General features: G+C 50.5%; 1 protein-coding gene across 2 annotated transcripts in view; it reads left to right on the top strand.

Moving 5' to 3' along the window:
- Positions 1–19,233, top strand: part of LRIG1 (leucine rich repeats and immunoglobulin like domains 1) — a 115,771-nt gene that overhangs the window by 42,387 nt on the left and 54,151 nt on the right. For both annotated transcript variants that reach the window (XM_047096195.1, XM_047096194.1), the window contains exon 3: positions 6,170–6,244. In XM_047096195.1, coding sequence (XP_046952151.1) covers positions 6,170–6,244 — 75 coding nt within the window. The remainder of the gene's footprint in view (positions 1–6,169; positions 6,245–19,233) is intronic.

The raw sequence follows: 19,233 nt of genomic DNA, 5'->3' as shown, positions 1-19,233 counted from the left end.
CTCCTTGTCCAGCCTCTTCTCCCTCCGGCCGCACTTTTCTCCCTCCTCAGAACGGCTGTCGCCATTTGTGAGCGGCGTGAGGCTCCTACCCGCGTCCTGTGCTGTTTGTCATCTGTGTGACTGTCCTCCTCCGTCCCGCGAATGTGCTCGTGAAGGTAGACCTTTGCTAGCCATCGGCCTAAGCGCTGCTCTGCTCCTTGCTGTCACTGCCACCTTTGCAGGACTTCAGTTGAAGGAACCGAAGTGTGGGGGCTTGGCTGGAATTGCACAGCAAGTGGTAAGCAGGGCCTGCGCTCCCCCAGGTGGACGCCTGTCCCGTGCTTTGTGTGGCAACACTACCTCCTGCGTGTAGTCGCAAAGACAGACCGCATCTCTTGGATACCATGTGACCTAGTGGGAAAGACACACATTTTAGTAGCAGACAGACCTGGGTTTGAGTTCTGGCTTTGCCCCTCACCGGTCTGCGTCCCTCGACAAGTTACCTAGCAGCTCATTGCTGCTTTTCCCTTTCTGCAGCATGGATGTATGTGAGCACGTTATCGATAGTACTGTAGTTGTTCATTGGAAGTGAGGTCCAAGGCCTCGCACATGGGGAGGTACTGTGTCGTTTCCCTTCTGCTGCTTTGGGAGCCACACAACCCCCAAGCTTGGTGCATTATTAAGAACCAAACCCCGAAGGGCCCGTTGGTTGAGCCTTCTACCACCGTGACCACCTGCTGTCCCTGGTGTCACACTGGGATGGACTAGTAGGCGGGTTCCCCGGAGCCCAGAGCAGTGGAACTTGTCGCTGATAAGGATCCAGGCGTTTGCTGGAGGGAGTTCTAATCCATCCTGGAAGCAGACAGTCAAGGGGCTGTGAGGAGGGGAGGGGTGGGGAGGTGGGAGACGACTTGGAAGTAAGGCAAAAAGCTCTAGTTGGACTACAATTGCTTCTAAACTAACTGGGTTCGAGGCTTTCCCGGGAGCTGTCAGCTCTCCTAACCCCTGCACAGCCCTCTGAGTCTGGAAACCTCAGCGAGAGGGGAACCACAGGCAGGCCAAGCAAGCAGGCGGTGGTTTAGCAGTGGTTTTATTTTGGAGGCCCGGAACCACAGTCCATCGCTGGCCGCTTGGAGCGAGAAAGCAAGCCTGTTGGAGGCCCCTAGAGGCCGCAGGGACACTCGAGCAGCTGCTGCCAAGCCACACAGCCTTCACTGCCCACAGCTCTGAGGAAAACCCACCCGGAGGGCCTCCAGCCAGGGGGCCTGGGCGGCCAGGCTTCTCTATTAATAAGAGGGGCTATTTATACCGTCCTCTTTAAGAACTGCATGCGGGTCACGTGACCGCCGCCTGGCCCGCCAGTGCTCCCCGTGGGCGCTGCTGTGTGCTTTCCAGGGCCGTCGACCTGAAGTGTTCCTCAGGGCGGCCAGGGAGCCTGAGTGTGCCCTGCCTTTGGGTACTTAGGGCTCACCCTCTGATGTGTCACCCCTCAGCGTGTGGGAGGGAGGAGGGAAATAAGGAGGGCTAGCTTTTTGAGGCGCTGCTACTTGGCTGTGAGTTAACACCACCTGTTAAGCATTTACTCTATTTCTGGCTCTGTCCGAAGCCGCTAGGTTTAATTATTTCAGCCAGGTCCTGCCACAACCCTATGAAGTTGATACTTGTGCTGTTTACATTTTTTCGAAGAGGAAACTAAGGCACAGTTAGGTTAAGGAGCATACTGGAGGCCATTCAGTTGCTAAAGGGTAGGACTGAGGTTGAATCAACCCAGGGTTGTCCGATTTGAAAATCTGAGCTGTAGGGGCGCCTGGGTGACTCAGTCGGTTAAGGGTCTGACTCTCTTGATTTTGGCTAGGGGTTCATGAGTTCGAGTCCTGCGTCGGGCTCTGCGGGGACAGTGTAGAACTTGCCTGGGATTCTCTCTCCCTCGCTCTCTCTCTGTCTCTCTCTCTCTCTCTCTTCCCCTTCCCACTGGAGTGCACACACATGCTCCCTCCCTCTCCAGATAAATGCATAAGTATTAAAAAAGAAAATCTTAGCTGTAAAATTCCCTCCTAATTATCCACACTTGGCTGCTCTGTAACTGTGCCTCAGTTTCATCTTTTAAGGTAGGGTGATCATTTAGTACCTTCCTTAAAGGATTGACATGTTACTCAGTGAGATAGTGCTTGTAAAGCATTCAGCAGAGAGCCCGGTGCATAGAGTTCACCCTTATTGCTTATAATTGTTAACTTACAGTGATTATATCCTCAATCACTATACAAAAAAAAAAAATACATCTGGCCATCTGAGATAGAAACGCTACATCATAAAGTCTTGCCGGAGTCATAATTTAGTGTACCTAATTCTCAAGTAGCTAAAAGCCCTGATAATAGTTATTGATGAAGTGGTCTGCCTCCAAAGTCTGTACTCCTACCTGCTAGGGAGGACTTCTTCCCTTTGAAGAAGCAAGGCTAACTGAAATTTCAGCCTCCTGCCCAACTTTGTTATTAATTGCAGCTCTCTTTGTGTTTGGAAACAGCCAATAGTGGGTTGGCTAAATAAATGATAGTTCGTTGATGCCAACAGAGGAGTTCTGAGCACGTGGCGAAGAATGATGGAGGTCTGCAAGATACATGACTCAGGAAAAGGGTGGTGCAGACCGGTCCGTATGGTTCACGCATATCTATGTAAAAGAAAAACACGTGCACGGTCTTTAGGAGCTAGCGGCGGGCGCTTCCTCTTGGAGGCAGACCAGGGGACTGAATTGCAAGGAAGCTTCGTTTTTTACTGGATATTCCTGGTGTTTTTTTTTTTTTTTTTTTTTGAAACAGTTTGAAACTTTCTCTGTGTGTGTATATTAGCGATTCAGTAAATAATACAGCAATACACAAAGGCCAAAAAGCACTGTAATCCACAGTCACCTCTTGGCTTTGTTTTTCATTGTTTGTTGAAGCCTCATTTGAATGAGTTAATAATGATAATTAAAGTACTCTGAAATGAATGCCCTCTTTAACGTTTTGCATCTTTCAGCAAGCCCAGTAACTGGAAATTTCAGTAAGAGCCCAGAAGGCCTCTGCGGACCTTATGATGGCTGAGGTGGCAAAGGCCCACCTCCAGGTTCTGCCCCGGGTCAGGCAGTCCTTGTAGCCCCATTTACCTTCTTTACACCTGTTCCAGCTCCAGGCTTGGGCCATGATTCGTGGTCCGAAAGCACCTGAGTGAGGGACTTCTTGGTCCCTGGATCATCAGGAAAAGGCAGTTCAAGAAGGCAGACTTTTGAGGATAATTTTTAGGGCCTTGGCTGGAAGCAAATGTGGGGGGAGTGTGCAGGGTAGCGAACTGCACAACCCTACATACTCAGAAGACTTCATCAAGCCCTGTCCTAAATTCCTCCAGTTTGCTTATTCGTGGAGACTGTGCTAAACTTTCCGTCCGAGCTCTGGCCATGCTATTTTTGACTAGTCTCTATTTCCATCTGGCAAGTTGGTCGTGTCTCAGAGTGAGTGCAGTCTTCGCTGCCTTCTGAGGATACTGTCGTCATGCCTACAGGGCATGAGCGCACAGAGAGAAAGCCAGCACCGGTGACGCCGATGGGCTTCCATCCAGCTCGCAGTTCTTAGGACTGATGGAGGGGCACACGTGCCATGCCATTCCTCTCCTTGGGGCTCCAACTGTCCGCTGTGTAAATGGCACGGCCCTATTGAGAGACAGCCCATGATCTCTGCCTAAATCTGTTCACTCGGAGCTGCCACTCTAGATCTACAAGGCCCCCTTTATCTGTAGCACTGGTCCACTGTCCCTGTGCACTCCACTTTCAGCAGTTGAGTCAATGCTGCCTCTTTTCCTCATTCATTGATTTCTGTGAAATTGGTCGGAGCAGTCTGTCATGTGTGCAGTGGGGCTGGCCTAGACGGATCTCGTTGAGCACACGTTCTCCTGCAGAGAGGTACCTGCTGTTTGTTCCAGCAGAGTGAAGCACAACCACATGTCACCTGAGGGCTTAGGAGCCTCGTGTCCTGTCGGCGTTTCCACTCGTTGCTCTCCTCTGGTTTGTAGTCATTCCTGGGTTCAGCTCTTCTCTGCACCCCTGTCTATTTGTGTGGCCTTAGCCTCGTGATGGCAACCGGAACCTGACTTAGAGCATGTAGCTGTAGGGGAGGGATCAGTCGTGGAACCTGGTACCTAACTCAGAGTTGTAATGATGAAGTTGCCTCATGCACGGGGAGTTGCTATTGTAATTACAAAGAAATAAAGGGTAGTGAGTGGTTAAGGACCTAAACTTGACCACTACACTTCCTGGGCCCCTCCACTTAATGCAGATGACCGTCAAATTATTCGACATTTCAGCATTTCCATTTCCCCTTTGGTGCGACAGGAATGTGCATGGACTTACTCCCTCAGGGTCTAAAGATGAGTTAATACACTGAAGAGCTCTTAGAGCCATGCCTAGCACATAAGAGCCCCTCTGTGGGTTAGCTGCTACCAACATTAGTATTATTACGCCCCATCACCTGGGTTGTAGAACAGATCTCTAGGCACTGAAGAGGTCTTATGCACACTACCTTATTGGCAGCAGGCCCTGACCTTAGTTTTTCTTGCTCTGTGAAGATCTGAGGGTCTCCTCTAGTAATAAGTGTGTGGATGATACCGTGAAAAGGTATCAGGAGAGATTAAAAGCAATGGAGGGTGTTCATCATCCCTGCATCAAGCTAGGAAATGGATCGCTGCATCATTGGAGGAGCAAAGAGATGAAGCAGAAACCATCTGATTCCGGGGGCAGTCAGATAAGAGGCTGTTAAAGTAATTAATTGTCTACTTCAATACACAGACAAGGGCCCTTTAAGTGAAGAAGGGATTTGCCACATGATACGGATCTGCTTTCTCTCTGCCAGATGCTTCAGTCATGAAGCTATTGAAACAGACATTCTGTGTCCCACGGCCCAGTAATTGCCAAGCCTCATCTCTGACCGGCTCTGGCACTGCAGAAAGCAAATGGGATGATTAAAGGCCTTTTCCTTTTTTTTTTTCCCCTTCCCATTCATATCTATAGAAGATGGCAGAAAACCAGACTATTCTATTCAAGCAAAGGCTAGCTGTATACTTGTATGAGTGCAGCTGCCGTTTCAGTGGCCTTGTCTTCAAACGGTAACAAGATGGTCCATGTAAGACACACCCTTAAACAAAATAGAAGATAACTCAGCCTTACCCGTTTGATTCTGCATCTCAGATACAGTTTCTTTCCAGCCTGTCACCCGGCAGAAAGCTGTATCACCGTGCTCTGGCTTCTTTAAGGATTTTTGGGCTCACTTTGCAAGTCTGATTTTGGGTCTTCCCAGATTTGGAAATACATGTCCACGTAAGGAGGCTGGATTGCAAAGCCTCTGGGGCGGGGGGGGGGGGGGGGGAGCGCAGACCCAGCAAACTGTGTTTTGGGTTTGCGGGCTTTCCTGTTCATTAAGAGGTAAGAACTCTGGAAACACAGATTTACCCTGTTGGAGCCGGAAAGGGTCTTGGAGAGCACGTCTGGTCTGTGGAGGATTTTCAAAACATCTTCGTGAAGCAGTGTGTGTCTGTATGTATGCATTCCTGGAAAACGTGCTTGGAGGCTTCATCAGAGTTCAGGGAGGCTGGAAACACAAGTAGATGAGACTGCACGAGTCCAGCTTCCTTGTTATTCATTGCACAGCCGAAGCACTGGGATAACTGGCCCGCGTGTCCCAGGCTCCTGGGAACTCCAAACATGGGTGAGGAGGCAGCTCTGGGTGCGAGGTGTCTGCCCTTGGCTGAGGGCAGAGCTGAAATTCGCAGAGCTCCATGTCACAGACATGTAAAAACAACCAGGGAGGGATGGTCTTTCTCTCCAAGGCCTTTGCTGACTGAGCCCACAAGGAGCATTCTTGTCGACGGTCTCTGTGCTCTTGTCCTGCATCCTTGTTTGCTAGTGCCGATTTCTGAGCTAGATGAGAATCTGGAAGACAGATAACTTCCCCTGAGTGTTTATTGCTAAACCGTGGGTGTGACACGTAGTTAGGTTTTATGACCTCACGGGACTTCTCTACCTTTCAAAAGTCCTTTTAAAATTCTTTATCTTGTATCAAACATTGCAATATCGTCTCACAGTAGCCAACTCGGCACTGTTTTTTTTATTTACTTTGCATGTAGGAAATTTCCGGCTAATTTAAATGATGAATTTCTTATTGTTTCACAGGTACCTCAATAACAATGAGCTGACAGCGATACCGTCCCTGGGTGCTGCTTCATCCCACGTCGTCTCTCTCTTTCTGTAAGTGGTGCCACACGGGGAGCCCTGGGCTCGTGAGGCCATGGCGTTCTCTTGCTGACGTTTGGTGGCAGGAACACTTGGGTCCCCGTGCTCACTGGTGGAGAACAGCCTTTCTTCACATAGCCCTAATGCTCGTGACAAATGCCTTGCATGCTCTTGTGGGGTTTGCAGAACTAAAACCTGGAGGATTTGTCTCACCAAATGTGGGGACGGGGGTGGGAAATTGGTCTTATCCATGGCCAGAGGTACATAGAATTAGGAAATTTCTTGGTCCTAGTGGTTAAACTGTAACTTAGAGTGAACGAACTATGATTAAAGGAAGCCATGTGAATTACAAGACAGTGAGCTTCTGTTTGTGGCACAAAATCCGGGAACGTGACCCAGTTCACTTGTACCGCTTTCAAAAAGAGAATCCCCCCAGGCGTCTGAAGTCAGCCTGGAAGTACGGAAGTAGTCGACGTGGTCAAGCGTTAGACAACACACTGGAAAAGAGAAAGGCTGTAAAGGGACTGGAATGGAAGAGAAAGGAGGGATGCTGTGGGGGCGTGTTACTGTGTGAGCCGCTAGGAGCCTTTGCCCGGGAGGTACGCCCACTCTAGCCCTCCGCTACAGGTGCTTGCTTGCTTGACGCCTGACCAGGGGTCTTTCCAGATGAACCCATTGTGAGTCCAGCAATTTTTCCGCCAGATTCTGTGGGCAGCTTCCTCAGCGGAGCACTGCTGTCTTCACACTGAATTTCCTTTTTCTGTTCCAGCCCTATTTTCCTTTGGTTTTGATTTTGCTGGTATTATATACAACTCGTTCGCTCACCTGCAAGTACCTTTTCTCGACACCAAGGCTTGACAGGCGGAGCAGAGGGACTTGGGAAGACATCATCCGTATGATGGCTGTTGGAGCTCACAGGTGTCAGGTTTCTGCTCGCAGCAGGCCCTGTGATCAGGAGGTGCTCTGTCCTTACGAGGTGTGGTCTTGGGCTTACCCCTATTCAAGGCCTTGCAGGGTTGAGAGAGCAAGGGGTTAGAATTGTGGCCCCAGCTCCATGTCCTGACCAACCGCTCTCTCCCTCCAGACCTCATGTTCTTCGTTTGCAGAAAATTTCCTTAACCCATTGTACACATGGGGAAAGTGAGCCAGAGGTTGGGGAGAAGTGCAGTGTAGTATACACAACTCAGGCGTCATGGACACACATAGCAGGTGTTAGACGGATGGGGGCTGCTGCTTCTGGCTTGTGGCTACTTGTCACATAGCCCCTTGGGCGTTGGCATGATCTTACCTGTAGGGCCACAGGATGTGTGAGTCAGTCCTCATTTCTGTGACGTGATAGAAAGAAGATTGTGGCCTTCTGGCCCAAGACGGACAGGCAAGGGTCTAACTCTGTCTTTGGACCCATTTGCCTGTGCGTCCAGCATCTGGAAAGTGTTTACCTGTGGGCTAAATTCCCTAAGTTACCCATATCTGAGGCGAATTAAGGATGTGATGCTCGCTTGTATATTCATAGAGCAAAGCACTAGACGGTGCTTTTAACTTCTTGCTTCTTAAAGTGTGGTTCCTGGGCCAGCAATGTGCTGTTGCCACTGAGCTCGTTAGAAATGCAGAATCTCACGCCCCATCCTAGCCCTGCCCTGCTGGAATCCTGGCCCTTTGCACACTCATCCAAGTGTGAGACACACTGCCTTCAGGCCCCTTGCTCTTCGCTTGGTGAGGAAACAGAACATCTTCCTGTCACCGACAGGAGACCGAGGCTCCCTGAGTTCCTGTAAGGTGCACAGTCGAGAGGTGGGACTGAGACTGGACACCGATGCCCGAGCCCATGCTCTTTTCCTTCATCTGCCCCCGTGCGCTGGGTGCCGGCGTGTGGCAGGTGACTCTGTGCCTCCCTGTGCCAGAGACGGGCAGGGCCCCCAGCATGCCCCGAGGGCCTGGTGCACTTTGAATCACGCTTTGCTCTGCTGACTAAAAATACATTTCTGTTCCTTGGCCCAAGTGCCTGGAGCCAGTGGGGCCGGTTGGCCTCGTTCCTGCTATTCCAATTAGACAGCGTTAAACTTTGTAAAGCAGGGGAAAAAAGTAAAGACTCCCTCCTGGTTTCAATGGAGTTTGGAAAATGCCGGTTAGTATTGGCAGCCGCTTCTTTGGCCTGAAGCTGGTCTCCATCTGACTTGGTCAATGATTTCTCTGGAACTACAGAAACTGGAGGGTCTTTATCTTCCTTTTCTCTGGGGGGGGGGGGCCTGTGTTCCCTGGGTTTAGTGCCTGCAAAGCTAGGTTCACAGCATGCCATCTGCGTAGATAGTTTTGCTTCCGTCCCTCATGCCTTGCTGTTTGTCAAGGGGACCAAGCAAAGGACAGGGGAGAAAGTAAGCATGGAGCACCTGGCCCGTGAAGCCCTTAGCACCTCTGTTCACATGATAATTCCAGTCTGTCAGGCCTTGAAGAGCCTGTTTTGCCGGTGTGTCTGTGGCTCTTTAGAAACAGTGAATTAAAAAGTGTCATACGTTCAGCAGACACGTAGTAGGTACCTTCTGTGCCCCAACGTTGGGGCCCAGATGCCATCAGAGAGGGACCTCACGAGGATTCAATGCTGTCCTGTCTGGGAAGCCCCTGACATAGTGTGTGAAAATGTCGCAGGTCACGGAGGTCAGTAAGTTTCTCATTTAATATCCCCGGTCCCCAGATTCTTATTTCCATCTCGCCTTCCCTTTGCGGGCAGGCAGAGGATCTGAAAAATAATAAAAATGCACAAAGGGACCAGATGGCCGAGGCCACCCGAGGTAGAGAAGCCAGCACAGCTTTCTTGGTACACGCTCATAGGTAGGTGCATCAGAGAAGGGACGGACCAGGCATATGCCGAGGATGTTGTGACCTGGGACAGGTCGCTTCTGTTCGTGTGTTGAATGAAGGGGCTGAGACAGATGGTACAAGGACCCCTTGCAGCTTCCGTAGTCCGTCTGTGACCCGGAAACTGGGAGCGGGGGCAGTAACGCCACAAGAGAAACGACCAGGACTGGCATCCTATAACTGCTCGTGCAGCCCTCTGGCTTTCCGCAGAAGTCTGGGTTTGGGGTTTGCACCTCCGATGCCTGTGATTACTTTTGCCTCCGGATTTTGTTTGCCTCTGCAAACGAACTCATCATCTCCATGCTTGGTTTCCAGTGTCTCGCGTCCACGCCCGCAACCCGGCTCCTCTCTCACACGGCGGTGCTCGGCGGCCCCCGACTTCGGGGCCTCCTTCCCAGGGGTCACGGTTGGGAGGGCGTCACGGGAAAAGGTTTGTTTTCATCTGGCTTTACTATCGGAGCCTCAAAACAAACTTTTGCGGAGTTTTGGGAATTGAAGTCGCTGAGTATAATTTCAATTGGTTAATACTTTCTGATTAAAGGAATCTAATTCAATTAAAGTATTTGTCAGAGAGCAGATTTATTTGTGTTGCGTTCTGAGGGTAATGCCAAAGCCATTTGTTCTTAATAACAAAAAAGCATGAAACTCAAGAAAAGCTGTTAATAGGATTGGGTTGGGGAGTGAGGGAGCTAATTTGATAAAACAGTTCTCAGAAAAAGAAACAGAGTTTTGTTAAACGGGGGCAAAATCTGCTGGTAGATTTTTATGTGTCTGTTTTTTGGATTTTTTTTTTTTTTTAATTTGAGGTCCAGGAAACTCATGTTACGATTCCCACGGCAACAGTAATTTTGTCTGATGCATAAGTGACATTTCTGGTGAAGAAAAATTTCCGCTTTTCCTGTGGTGTTACTGCACTTGTATCATTGAGAAGATTGGTTTCAGTCGAAGCAGTTGGACTTTTTTCAGTCCTGGGAGTAAAAAGCTTGCTGTGAAATCGACATTAGCTTTAAAGCAGGCAGCTCTTTGTCTCATGCGTGTCAGTTGTAACATATTTCCCATTCAGCCCTGGGCTTTGTCCAGGTGACTTCTTTTCCAGTTGGAGTGTGTGTGTGTGTGTGTGTGTGTGTATGTGTGTGTGTGTAGTTGTTTTTTGTTTGCTTTTTTAACTAATCTCTCTCCCCAACATGGGGCTCGAACTCACAACCCTGAGACCGAGAGTCGCATCCTCTGCCGACTGAGCCAGCCAAGTGTCCCCCAGTTGATGTATATTTTAGACCTTGTTCCTTAACCATGTGTTTTCATTCATTTTCCTCCACCTTTGGCCTAGGTCAGACCGGAGAGCTAGGTGGAGATTAGTTGCACACGATTGCTTGGGACTCTGTAATAGAACTTTTTTTTTTTTTAATGTTTATTTATTATCAAGAGAGAGTGTGTAAACGGGCAGGGGGCAGAAAGAGAGGGAGACGCAGAATGCAAAGCAGGCTTCAGGCTCTGAGCTGTCTGCACAGAGCTCAATGACGCGGGGCTCGAACTCACGAACCGTGAGATCATGACCTGAGCCAAAGTCCCAGGCTCAACCGACTGAGCCACCCAGGCGGCCCTGTAATAGTACTTTTAAAATCCCTTAGGTTTCTGTTGTATTTGAAAACACATCGAAACACCTTTTACTTCTAGTCTTGAAAAAATTTTTTGTGAAAACAATTTTTTTATTGAGATAAAATTATCATAATGTAAAACCTGCTTTAAGCACTTTAGAGCGGCTTTTTAGTACATTCTCAGTGTTAGCTCTCACCAGTTTTTTTTTTTTAATTTTTAATGCTTATTTATTTTTGAGAGAGAGAGTGCGAGCAGGGGAGGAGCAGAGAGAGAGGGAGACACAGAATCCGAAGCAGGCTCCAGGCTCTGAGCTCTCAGCAGAGCCCTACATGGGGCTTGAGCCTAGGAACTGCGAATTCATGACCTGAGCCGAAGTCAGACACTTAACCAGCACCGCAACCAATTTCTAATTCCAGAACATTCTCATTACCTTGAAAACAAACCTCATGCCCTTTAGGCAGTGATTTCCCCCACCTCCTTAGATGGCAGTCACTAATCTAAAAACTAACTTGTTTTTGAGAAGAGTATTTTTCTCTCATGTTAGCAGGTGTATCTGGAAGACTTAGAATGTGAATAAATAAAAATACCGGAGGTGGGTGTAAATCTCCACAGTTACACATTTTGTTGCGACCTCTTCTTAGCTAAAGAAGAATTGATTAAATAACAGGGCTGGTGTATTTAACATTTCTTTATTGTAACTTACAGAGAATAGAACCTGGCACAAATGAAACCTGGTGTCCTATCTGTGACCCCACTCAGAGCCAGTTAAGTGGTAGGAGCCCTGGGTGGAGCTGAGTGAGCCCGAGGCCGTGAAGGATGGAGGGCTGGCTCTTCTCTGCTGATTCTTCTGGGGAAGTCAAATCAATAGTAGTACTTAACTCTCCACATGCCTGCCTGGTAAACCTCTAGGAAAAAAGAGGCCCCAGATCAATCTTCTTTACAGGCTCATTAAAGCAAAGATCAATTCACATTAAAGTGTAATTAAAGAGCAGGCCTCCCTGGGGAGGCGGTGATGAGGATTCGGAGGCCATGGTCGCTCAGGGCGGAGGGGAGGAATTACTCTCTCAGAGGGCTCAGAAGCCATGGAGAAAGGGAATCAGAACTCAGCTTCAGAAGTGAGGCTCCTCTTGGAGATTTGAGCCAGGTTGTTAGTGATCAGGGGTACAGTACAAGTGACATTACGCTGCGTAATACATAGCTGGCTGGGGTTCCTAGAAGTGTGTGTGTGTGTGTGTGTGTGTGTGTGAGAGAGAGAGAGAGAGAGAGAGAGAGAGAGAGAGAGAGAGAGAGAGAGAGAGAGCCTCCATCTAGTGAGTTGGGATGAGGCCTCTTGTCTTTCTCTTCAATTAGCTGCCTTTAAAACTTTCTCTTGGAGTGTGTGGGCGGCTCAGTTGATTAAGTGTCTGACTTCAGCTCAGATCATGATCTCACCACGGTTCGTGGGTTCGAGCCCCGCGTCGGGCTCTGTGCTGACAGCTCGGAGCCTGGAGCCTGCTTCGGGTTCTGTGTCTCCCTCTCTCTCCTCCCCTCCCCTGCTCATGCTCTGTCTCTCTCTCAAAAATAAATAAACGTTAAATAAATTTATTAAAAAAAAAGGAAACCCTTGGGCAACCTGGGTGGTTCCATCGGTTGAGCATCCGACTTTGGCTCAGGTTATGATCTCATGGTTCATGAGTTCAGGCCCCTCGTTGGGCTCTGTGCTGACAGCTCAGAGCCTGGAGCCTGTTTCAGATTCTGTGTCTCCCTCTCGCTCTCTGCCCCTCCCCCACTCACACTCTCTCTCTCTCTCTCTCTCTCTCAAAAAGAAACATTAAAAAAATTTTTTTAAACTTTGCCATATTGCCTCATCTTGAGGAAGGTCATCATCATCTGCAGACATAACAGAGAATTGACAAAACGTTTTCTTTTTACGTACCATGTTTATCACCAGAAGTCAGAAATAATAGTTGATCTAGAAATGTTGAGTGGTAATCTAGGACTGTGAAACTCTTTGTGTACTGATCGTAGCTGGACCCATGGGGACGGGGGACTGCAGGTGTGTGTGCGAGAGGTGAGGTGGGGGGTAGCTGTTCTCCTGAAGGGGAGGGATCATCACCCTTCCTGTAGAGGAATTTGCTGAAGTGTCCACAAATCATGAGGTGAAGAGCGGACTTAATCAGGTTTCTTAGAAACTGTAGAATTGGGTCGCTCTTTCCCCATTCTGCTTCAGAGATGCGCCCTCCACCTGAGAATACCCTTCAGCCGGGCTGGTGAAGGAAGGGCAGTCGGTTTTGGTTTTGGTGTAAAAGGATACCCTGTCTGGGTCATTGGCGTCTTTTCATGCATTCTCATCAGGAGTGTGGAGTTCACAGTGACTGAGACACTTTCGGCAAGAACTGAGCGAAGTTGTGTGTAAAAGTCCCAAGTCGATGGGGCATCTGGGTGGCTCAGTCGGTTGAGCATTTGACGCTTGATTTGGGCTCTGGTCATGATCTCACGGTTCGTGAGATTGAGCCCCCTGTTGGGCTCTGTGTTGATAGTGCCGAGCCTGCGGGGGATTCTCTCTCCCGCTCTCTCTGCCCCGCCCCGTTCATGTTCTGTCACATGTGTGTGCTCACTCTCTCTCATTCTGTCTCTCAAAAAAAAGAAGTCCCAAGTTGAGTTTAAGTGACTGTCCTTGTTCCTTGAGCAGTCTGCAGCCTGTTCACTTCCCAGACACTAAAGGGAAGCTATAGCCCTAGTCAGAAAACACATCATGTATAAAAAGGCGGCTGTGGTTCCTCTCCTGTGTCTTCAGAGACATGCTCACTTTCTGCCTTGTTTGCTCCGAGATTGTTGGTGTGAACTGAATCTTTGCTCTGGATGAAACATCACAGCCATTCCCCTGGGAGATGGTGGCTTCCCCATCACCTGTGTGATTCTCAAACTGAGCCACCTGTCAGAATCACCTAGAAGGCCTGGGCTCACACAGGGATGGGGCAGGGGGAGCGGCCCTCCAAGACTCACGTGTGGAGTCGTTACAAAGCTGCTTAACTTTTGGAGGGCAGTAGGCTACTTAGACAACTTCCTCATGTTGCAGGTGTGGCAAAGGTATTTGTTTGGAACAGTGGGGCTCACAATCCTGGTTAGGCATTTACTTCTGACCACGGTGCTGGGGGCGGTGGACAATGACTGAGCAGGGGCAGAACGGCTCTGGCTGTTAGAAGTCTGTCACTTAATTTGCTATGTATTGGTGATGGCTGTGGTCTCCCAGCCAACCTTCCCCAGTTACCACAGAGGCACGCAGTGCTGAGTGAACAGCCTGGTGGGAGACCTGTTCCTGCCTCCGCGTGCGGGTACGAATGGCTCGACTCAGCGTAGCACCCCGCCGCCCTGGGCAGGACGAGCCGGTGCCGGCAGGTGCGGTTAGCACTGACCTTCCTGCCGATTCAGGCACAGCCTCCAGATGAATCTTGGCCCCCGCCTAAGTCAGGAATGGTTCCAGGTGGAAGTGAGAGGGAGGGTCTGAGAGGTGGGCAGTCGTCCCCTGCCCTAAGGGGGGGATCAAAACCCAGGGCCCACAGCTGCCCCGCACCCCACCCCCCTCCCCGGTTACTCACCTCCTGGTTTCCCTGCCTTCTGCTATGGCCAGGCCATCATCCTGCTCATCACCGAGCAAAAGACATGACCGGGGAGGAAGCTTAGGGGGGTTCAGGATGGAGAGAGACCAGGGGCTCACGTGCAGTGTGGCAGGGGCTCCCGTGAGGTGAAGCCCAGTGTGACCACACATGTCTCCCAGGCTGGGGCTTCTGCCCTTGAGGAACCCGCAGGCCAGCTGCAGAGAAAGCTGGGGGCACAGCCATAATGCAAGCGAGGGCTGGAGAGGCCCGTAAGGAGGGCTTTTCCCCGCTGACACAGACACGGTTGGTGTAAGAGGGGGAAGTTTCCCAGACATTTTAGCTGAGGCTCCTCCTTACGTGGATCTCCTTTCTCTCCCCCCACAAGAGAGTGTAAGTTACAGGCGTCAGATGGAGCACCTGGCAAGCTGGACCGACGCCCAACATGTGGGGTGCTTGGGGGAGGACGAACGGGACATGGCTAGTTCCATTTTAAGGCCAGTCTGCCCCGTTCCCGTGTTTGCCTTTGTCAGCAGGCAGGCTGCTGTGAAGGGCCAGCACGCTTCTGTTGGAAGGCAGAGCAGGACCCTCGGTTCTTAGAACTGCAGACCCTGCAGCGGCTGGAAACCACCAGTGAGCCTCCAGATAGAAAATTAAACACGCACTTTACAAGGGAGAGCAGCCCTCTGTCCCGGAAACTTCCCAGGGGTTCTGTCGTGCAGGCTGCCTCTTGCCCCCAGTCCAAGGGAGCCTTTCTCTGGGAAAGGAGCTCCGGCTCCCCCCCACTCCCCGCACGCCTGCCAAATTACACACAGTCATGACTTGTCATTTTCCTTCTGTCTTTTCTTCCCCTTTTTTTTTTTTTTTTGATTTCTTTGTGAGTGGGGGTAGTGAGTCAGCCAGATGAGCGGTCATCTGCAAGTCATTTGCTGAGAAAGTGAAGCGAACACCAGCTGTGGGTCTGGGGAGCCGAGGAAGGGGAGGCCGGTGAAATAGGAGTGTGGCCATGGAGGTCACTTCTTTTTTGGGAACTCAGTAGCGTAGGTTCTGTTGTTCAGAGCTGGCTTTTATTGTGTGTTTGGCTCCGCTCTCCTTTCTCATTTTCTCTCATGACCAGTAAGCTCTCGGTAGGGCGTGAGATCCAGGGAGCACGGGGAAGCTGGGGAGGTGTGCAGGCTCTTGCAGGGAAGTGCCTGTCCTCGCCGCGGTGGGTGCTGAACGCCCTCCAGGGCTCCGTGAGCCCCAGCCTGGAGGCGAGCCGCTTTCCGGGGTTGCACGAGAGTCCCCCCTCTCTCCCGTGTGAAAGGAGCAGGCCGTATCAACAGTCTGTTTCCAACTGGGACCATTTCCTCCTCCTCCTCCTCCCTCTCGCCCACTTCCTGCAGGTGGCTTCTGTAATCCACTTACCGCTGGGGAAGCCTCATGAGCGTGTGCAGTTAATCCGAAAATGGCTGGCTTGACTTTGACCCGCGTGGTGACCTTGCAGAGAAGGCAGGGCCTATTGTGTCTGCTCACACCTGGGAGCCATTTTCAGCTTTTATAGCCCAAGTGGAAGAAATGTGTTTGCGTTTATGCTGGGCCTTCCTTTCATAAGGTCTGTCATTGTTGGGCATTATGGAGGGAATATTAGATTCACCCTGCTTATCCAAAGGCAGGGGTTCTTCAAGGTAGAAGAGTTTTTACTCATTACATGGAGTCACACAAAATCGCCGTTTCTTTGCCATTCGGGAGTGATCAAAAAACATCAGCCATCTCTTAGGGTTCCACCTTCCGAGATGAAACTCAGTCTGCGTGGTTCCCTGACGGAGGGCCCTGCTCCACGTGCCTTCACAGGCCTCCTCGCATTATATTGCCTCTGCAGTCCCTGGAGACAGCATAGGGTCTGTTCTAAGCACATTTTACCGATGAGGCACCTGAGGCCCAGAGAGGGCAAGAAAGTTGCCTGAGGTCACACAGTAAGTGGCACAGGTGGTCCACCTTTGGGTTTTGCACTCCCTGTATACATGGAAGTATGTGGTCTGGGAGCCTGGTAGGGTGTTGTAATGTCACGTGTCGACCTATCAGATTGTGTCAGGAGGGAGAGGCCTGGGGACTGCAGCCAGGATGCTCAGCAGTGCAGATGAGATGCTCGACCCAGGGCAGAGACCTCTCTTAAAGCCGAGTGCCGGCCTCTGCCACATTGCTGTCAGGTGGTCCGACTCTCAGCAGCCCCTCGGTGATTTTCATTAGCGGATGTGGAGTCACAGGAAATCCTTCTCCTGTCCCGAACAACAGGCTGCCCCTCCCCTCACCACCTGATCACACCCGCAGGTTAGTTATTCTGAGCCGATTACGGTTGCCCATGTTTTAGGGGCGCCGAGAAGGAAAACAATTCTGTTGTCAGGTCTCCGTGGATGGATAGTGCACATGTTCCAGCAGCCTGTCGGATGGCGGCCACCTGCCTGGAACACACAGCTTCCAGGCAAATTCCCGCACCCTTTCCTCACTTCCTGGACGCCTTTCAAGCCCAAACAGCTGAGATAAAGGTGCCAATCTGTGGTGCTCTCTCCTCAACTCCTTCAACCCGGAGCTCGAACAGCGTGTGTGAAGGCTGGTAGCAGGCAGCTCTATGGCATGCATGAGGTGTCCTCCCTCGAGGCCACTGGTCTCTGCCCAGCTGTGTGGGTGGAGAGTCTCTTTGGGGGCTAAGAGACATTTTATTGTTGGGGAAGGACATGGCTGGGCTGCTGTCAGATAAGCTTGTAGAGTCCACGGCTCCCTCCCCCAAGTAACTGAAGCAAAAGGTAGGTGCAGTGGGTGTTATCAGCTTCCATCAATGAGTGCATCATAGGGCGTTATGGGGAGGGGCTGCTCTGCATGGTGGTTAAAGAAGCCTCTGGCTCAAAAGGATCTCCACTTAAGCCTGTCTTCATCCTCGCCTTTGCCGTGTTCTCTGGGCCTCAGTTTACTTCCCCAGACAGAGGTAGTTTCCGATACAGCAGGCTGTGAAGATTTACTGAATACCACGTGCTGGATACAGTGTGTGGTGTATAACGAACGTGTACCAAGTGCTGGATGCTATTTTAAATTTTTAACGTTTATTTATTTCCGAGAGGGACAGAGAGAGGGGATATGGACCCAGAATCGGAAGCAGGCTCCAGGCTCCGAGCTGTCAGCACAGAGCCCGAAGCGGGGCTCAAACTCACGCACTGAGAGATCGTGACCTGGGCTGAAGTTGGACGCTTAACCGACTGAGCCGCCGAGGCTCTCCCTGCTAGATACTATTTTAGACGGACCCTGTCTACTGAGCTCCCTCCGGTGTAGGTGGAGCTGGCCCGATCTTGCTGCTTTGTTCCAAGGGGGTTGGTGCCAGACTGGCGCAGAGGCTGTTTGCATCCCTAAAAAAGGGACCTCACTTGCAGACACCCATTATGGCTCCCTCTCTTGCGACCTAGTTGAAGTTTATAGATCATCCCCATATTTGTGTGGTGGTGGGGGGGGGGTTCCTTAGCTTTCTCATAGGTGAATTCCTATTACAAGAGCTCAGTGGTGAATCGGTAGCATTGGTTTTTTTCCTCTTGTTGGCTGTTTCTTTACCTGGGCTGGGAGCAGCAAGCCCGTGAAACACTAAGCAAACACCTAAGCAGTGGCTGTCATCCTTGGCTGAACAGTAGAATGACCAGGGGAGCTTAAAAACCCTAGATGCCCAGGCTCCATCCCAGATGGTGTAAATCAAAACGTTGGACTGGGGGGCTGCGGAGGAAGGGACCCTGGGCACAGGCACTGGTAGTTTCTTAAAGCTCTCTAGAGGTCATTTCGATGCACTGCCCAAGTTTTGATGAGCCCAGGCTGGGTAATCGCAAGTGAAAGGTATTGTCTTCCCCTCTCTGCTTCCCTCTTATACCTGTCCCTGAGAGTAGCCAGGTTCCCCCACCTTCCCGTCCTCTCCTTTTTCTTTTTCTGTTCCAGGCGGAGGGGAAGTAAGTGGTAAGGCTGACCTTCAGATTGGCACTTAGGATCCTGGGAGCCCCGTCTGAGGTTGTTACTACTGATTTATCTGGAAGACACTGTGAAGTGATCCACTTACTAGGAAACTGCCTTGCCTTTGGGGTGCGCAGGGGCAGGCCTTGGGGTCTGTTGGACATGCCTACCTCATTTGGTGATCACGGAGCTTGACTGTGGGTCGCCGCCTAATCCAGGTCATTTCTTCGCCCTGAAAGCTGGTTTACTATACCATCTGTCAGGTGGATGCCACCTGTAAGTCCGAGAAGAACCTTCCTGACGATGGGGGGAAAGCCCTCTTCATGGTAAAATGACAGGCACAACTTAATTCATTCTTTTCAAAAACCTTGCTCTTCATAATTCCAAAAGTAAGACTGTTCTTTTTTTTTTTTTTTTTTTAAATACTTGTTGGGATACAGCAGGAGTCTAGCGCTAACGTTGATTTTTGATGATCACGTGATGTATGTGATGGGGGTTTGTGAGGGCTGGGTTTGGAATCAGGCCCTTCCGTAGGTTGGAAAGAGTAACTAGAATTTTGGAAATGATGGGAAAAGATTGCCTGAGACTTCTTAGAATGTGGTGTTTGTTCCAAATCCAGCGTGTTCTTTTTTATAAGGAGAAAAACAGTGGTTATCGGCACACATAGCGAAGTTTTCCCGCCTCGTAATTTTTATTGGGTTCTGGGAGTCAGAGTGAGGACCGGCCGTCCCAGGAGCCCCTGCTCCTCCTGCCCTCGCAGGCAGTAGCGTGATCCCCCCCTTTAGCCCCCGAGGGCTCCTCACAGACCAGGTTGGCCCTGCCCCCTCCCTCATTCTCCAGCGTGTGTTAACAGTTCTCCAGCCATTGTGCGGTTCCATGTGAGAGTCCACTGCCTGTCTTCGCTGTACCCCGATCCCTGAAGAAGAGCTCCAGCTTCTGAGAGACTCAGTAAATCGTCCAAGCAGATGGATTCAGAAAGCAGAGTACAGTGCAGTGCGGACGTAATCAGGTCGGTTTCCT

This window comes from Lynx rufus, unplaced genomic scaffold (genome assembly GCF_022079265.1).
Source record: "Lynx rufus isolate CCGP_SWC_20201006 ecotype Redwood Valley unplaced genomic scaffold, mLynRuf1.p SCAF_4, whole genome shotgun sequence".
Taxonomy (NCBI): domain Eukaryota; kingdom Metazoa; phylum Chordata; class Mammalia; order Carnivora; family Felidae; genus Lynx; species Lynx rufus.
This window is presented reverse-complemented; position numbering and strand designations above follow the sequence as displayed.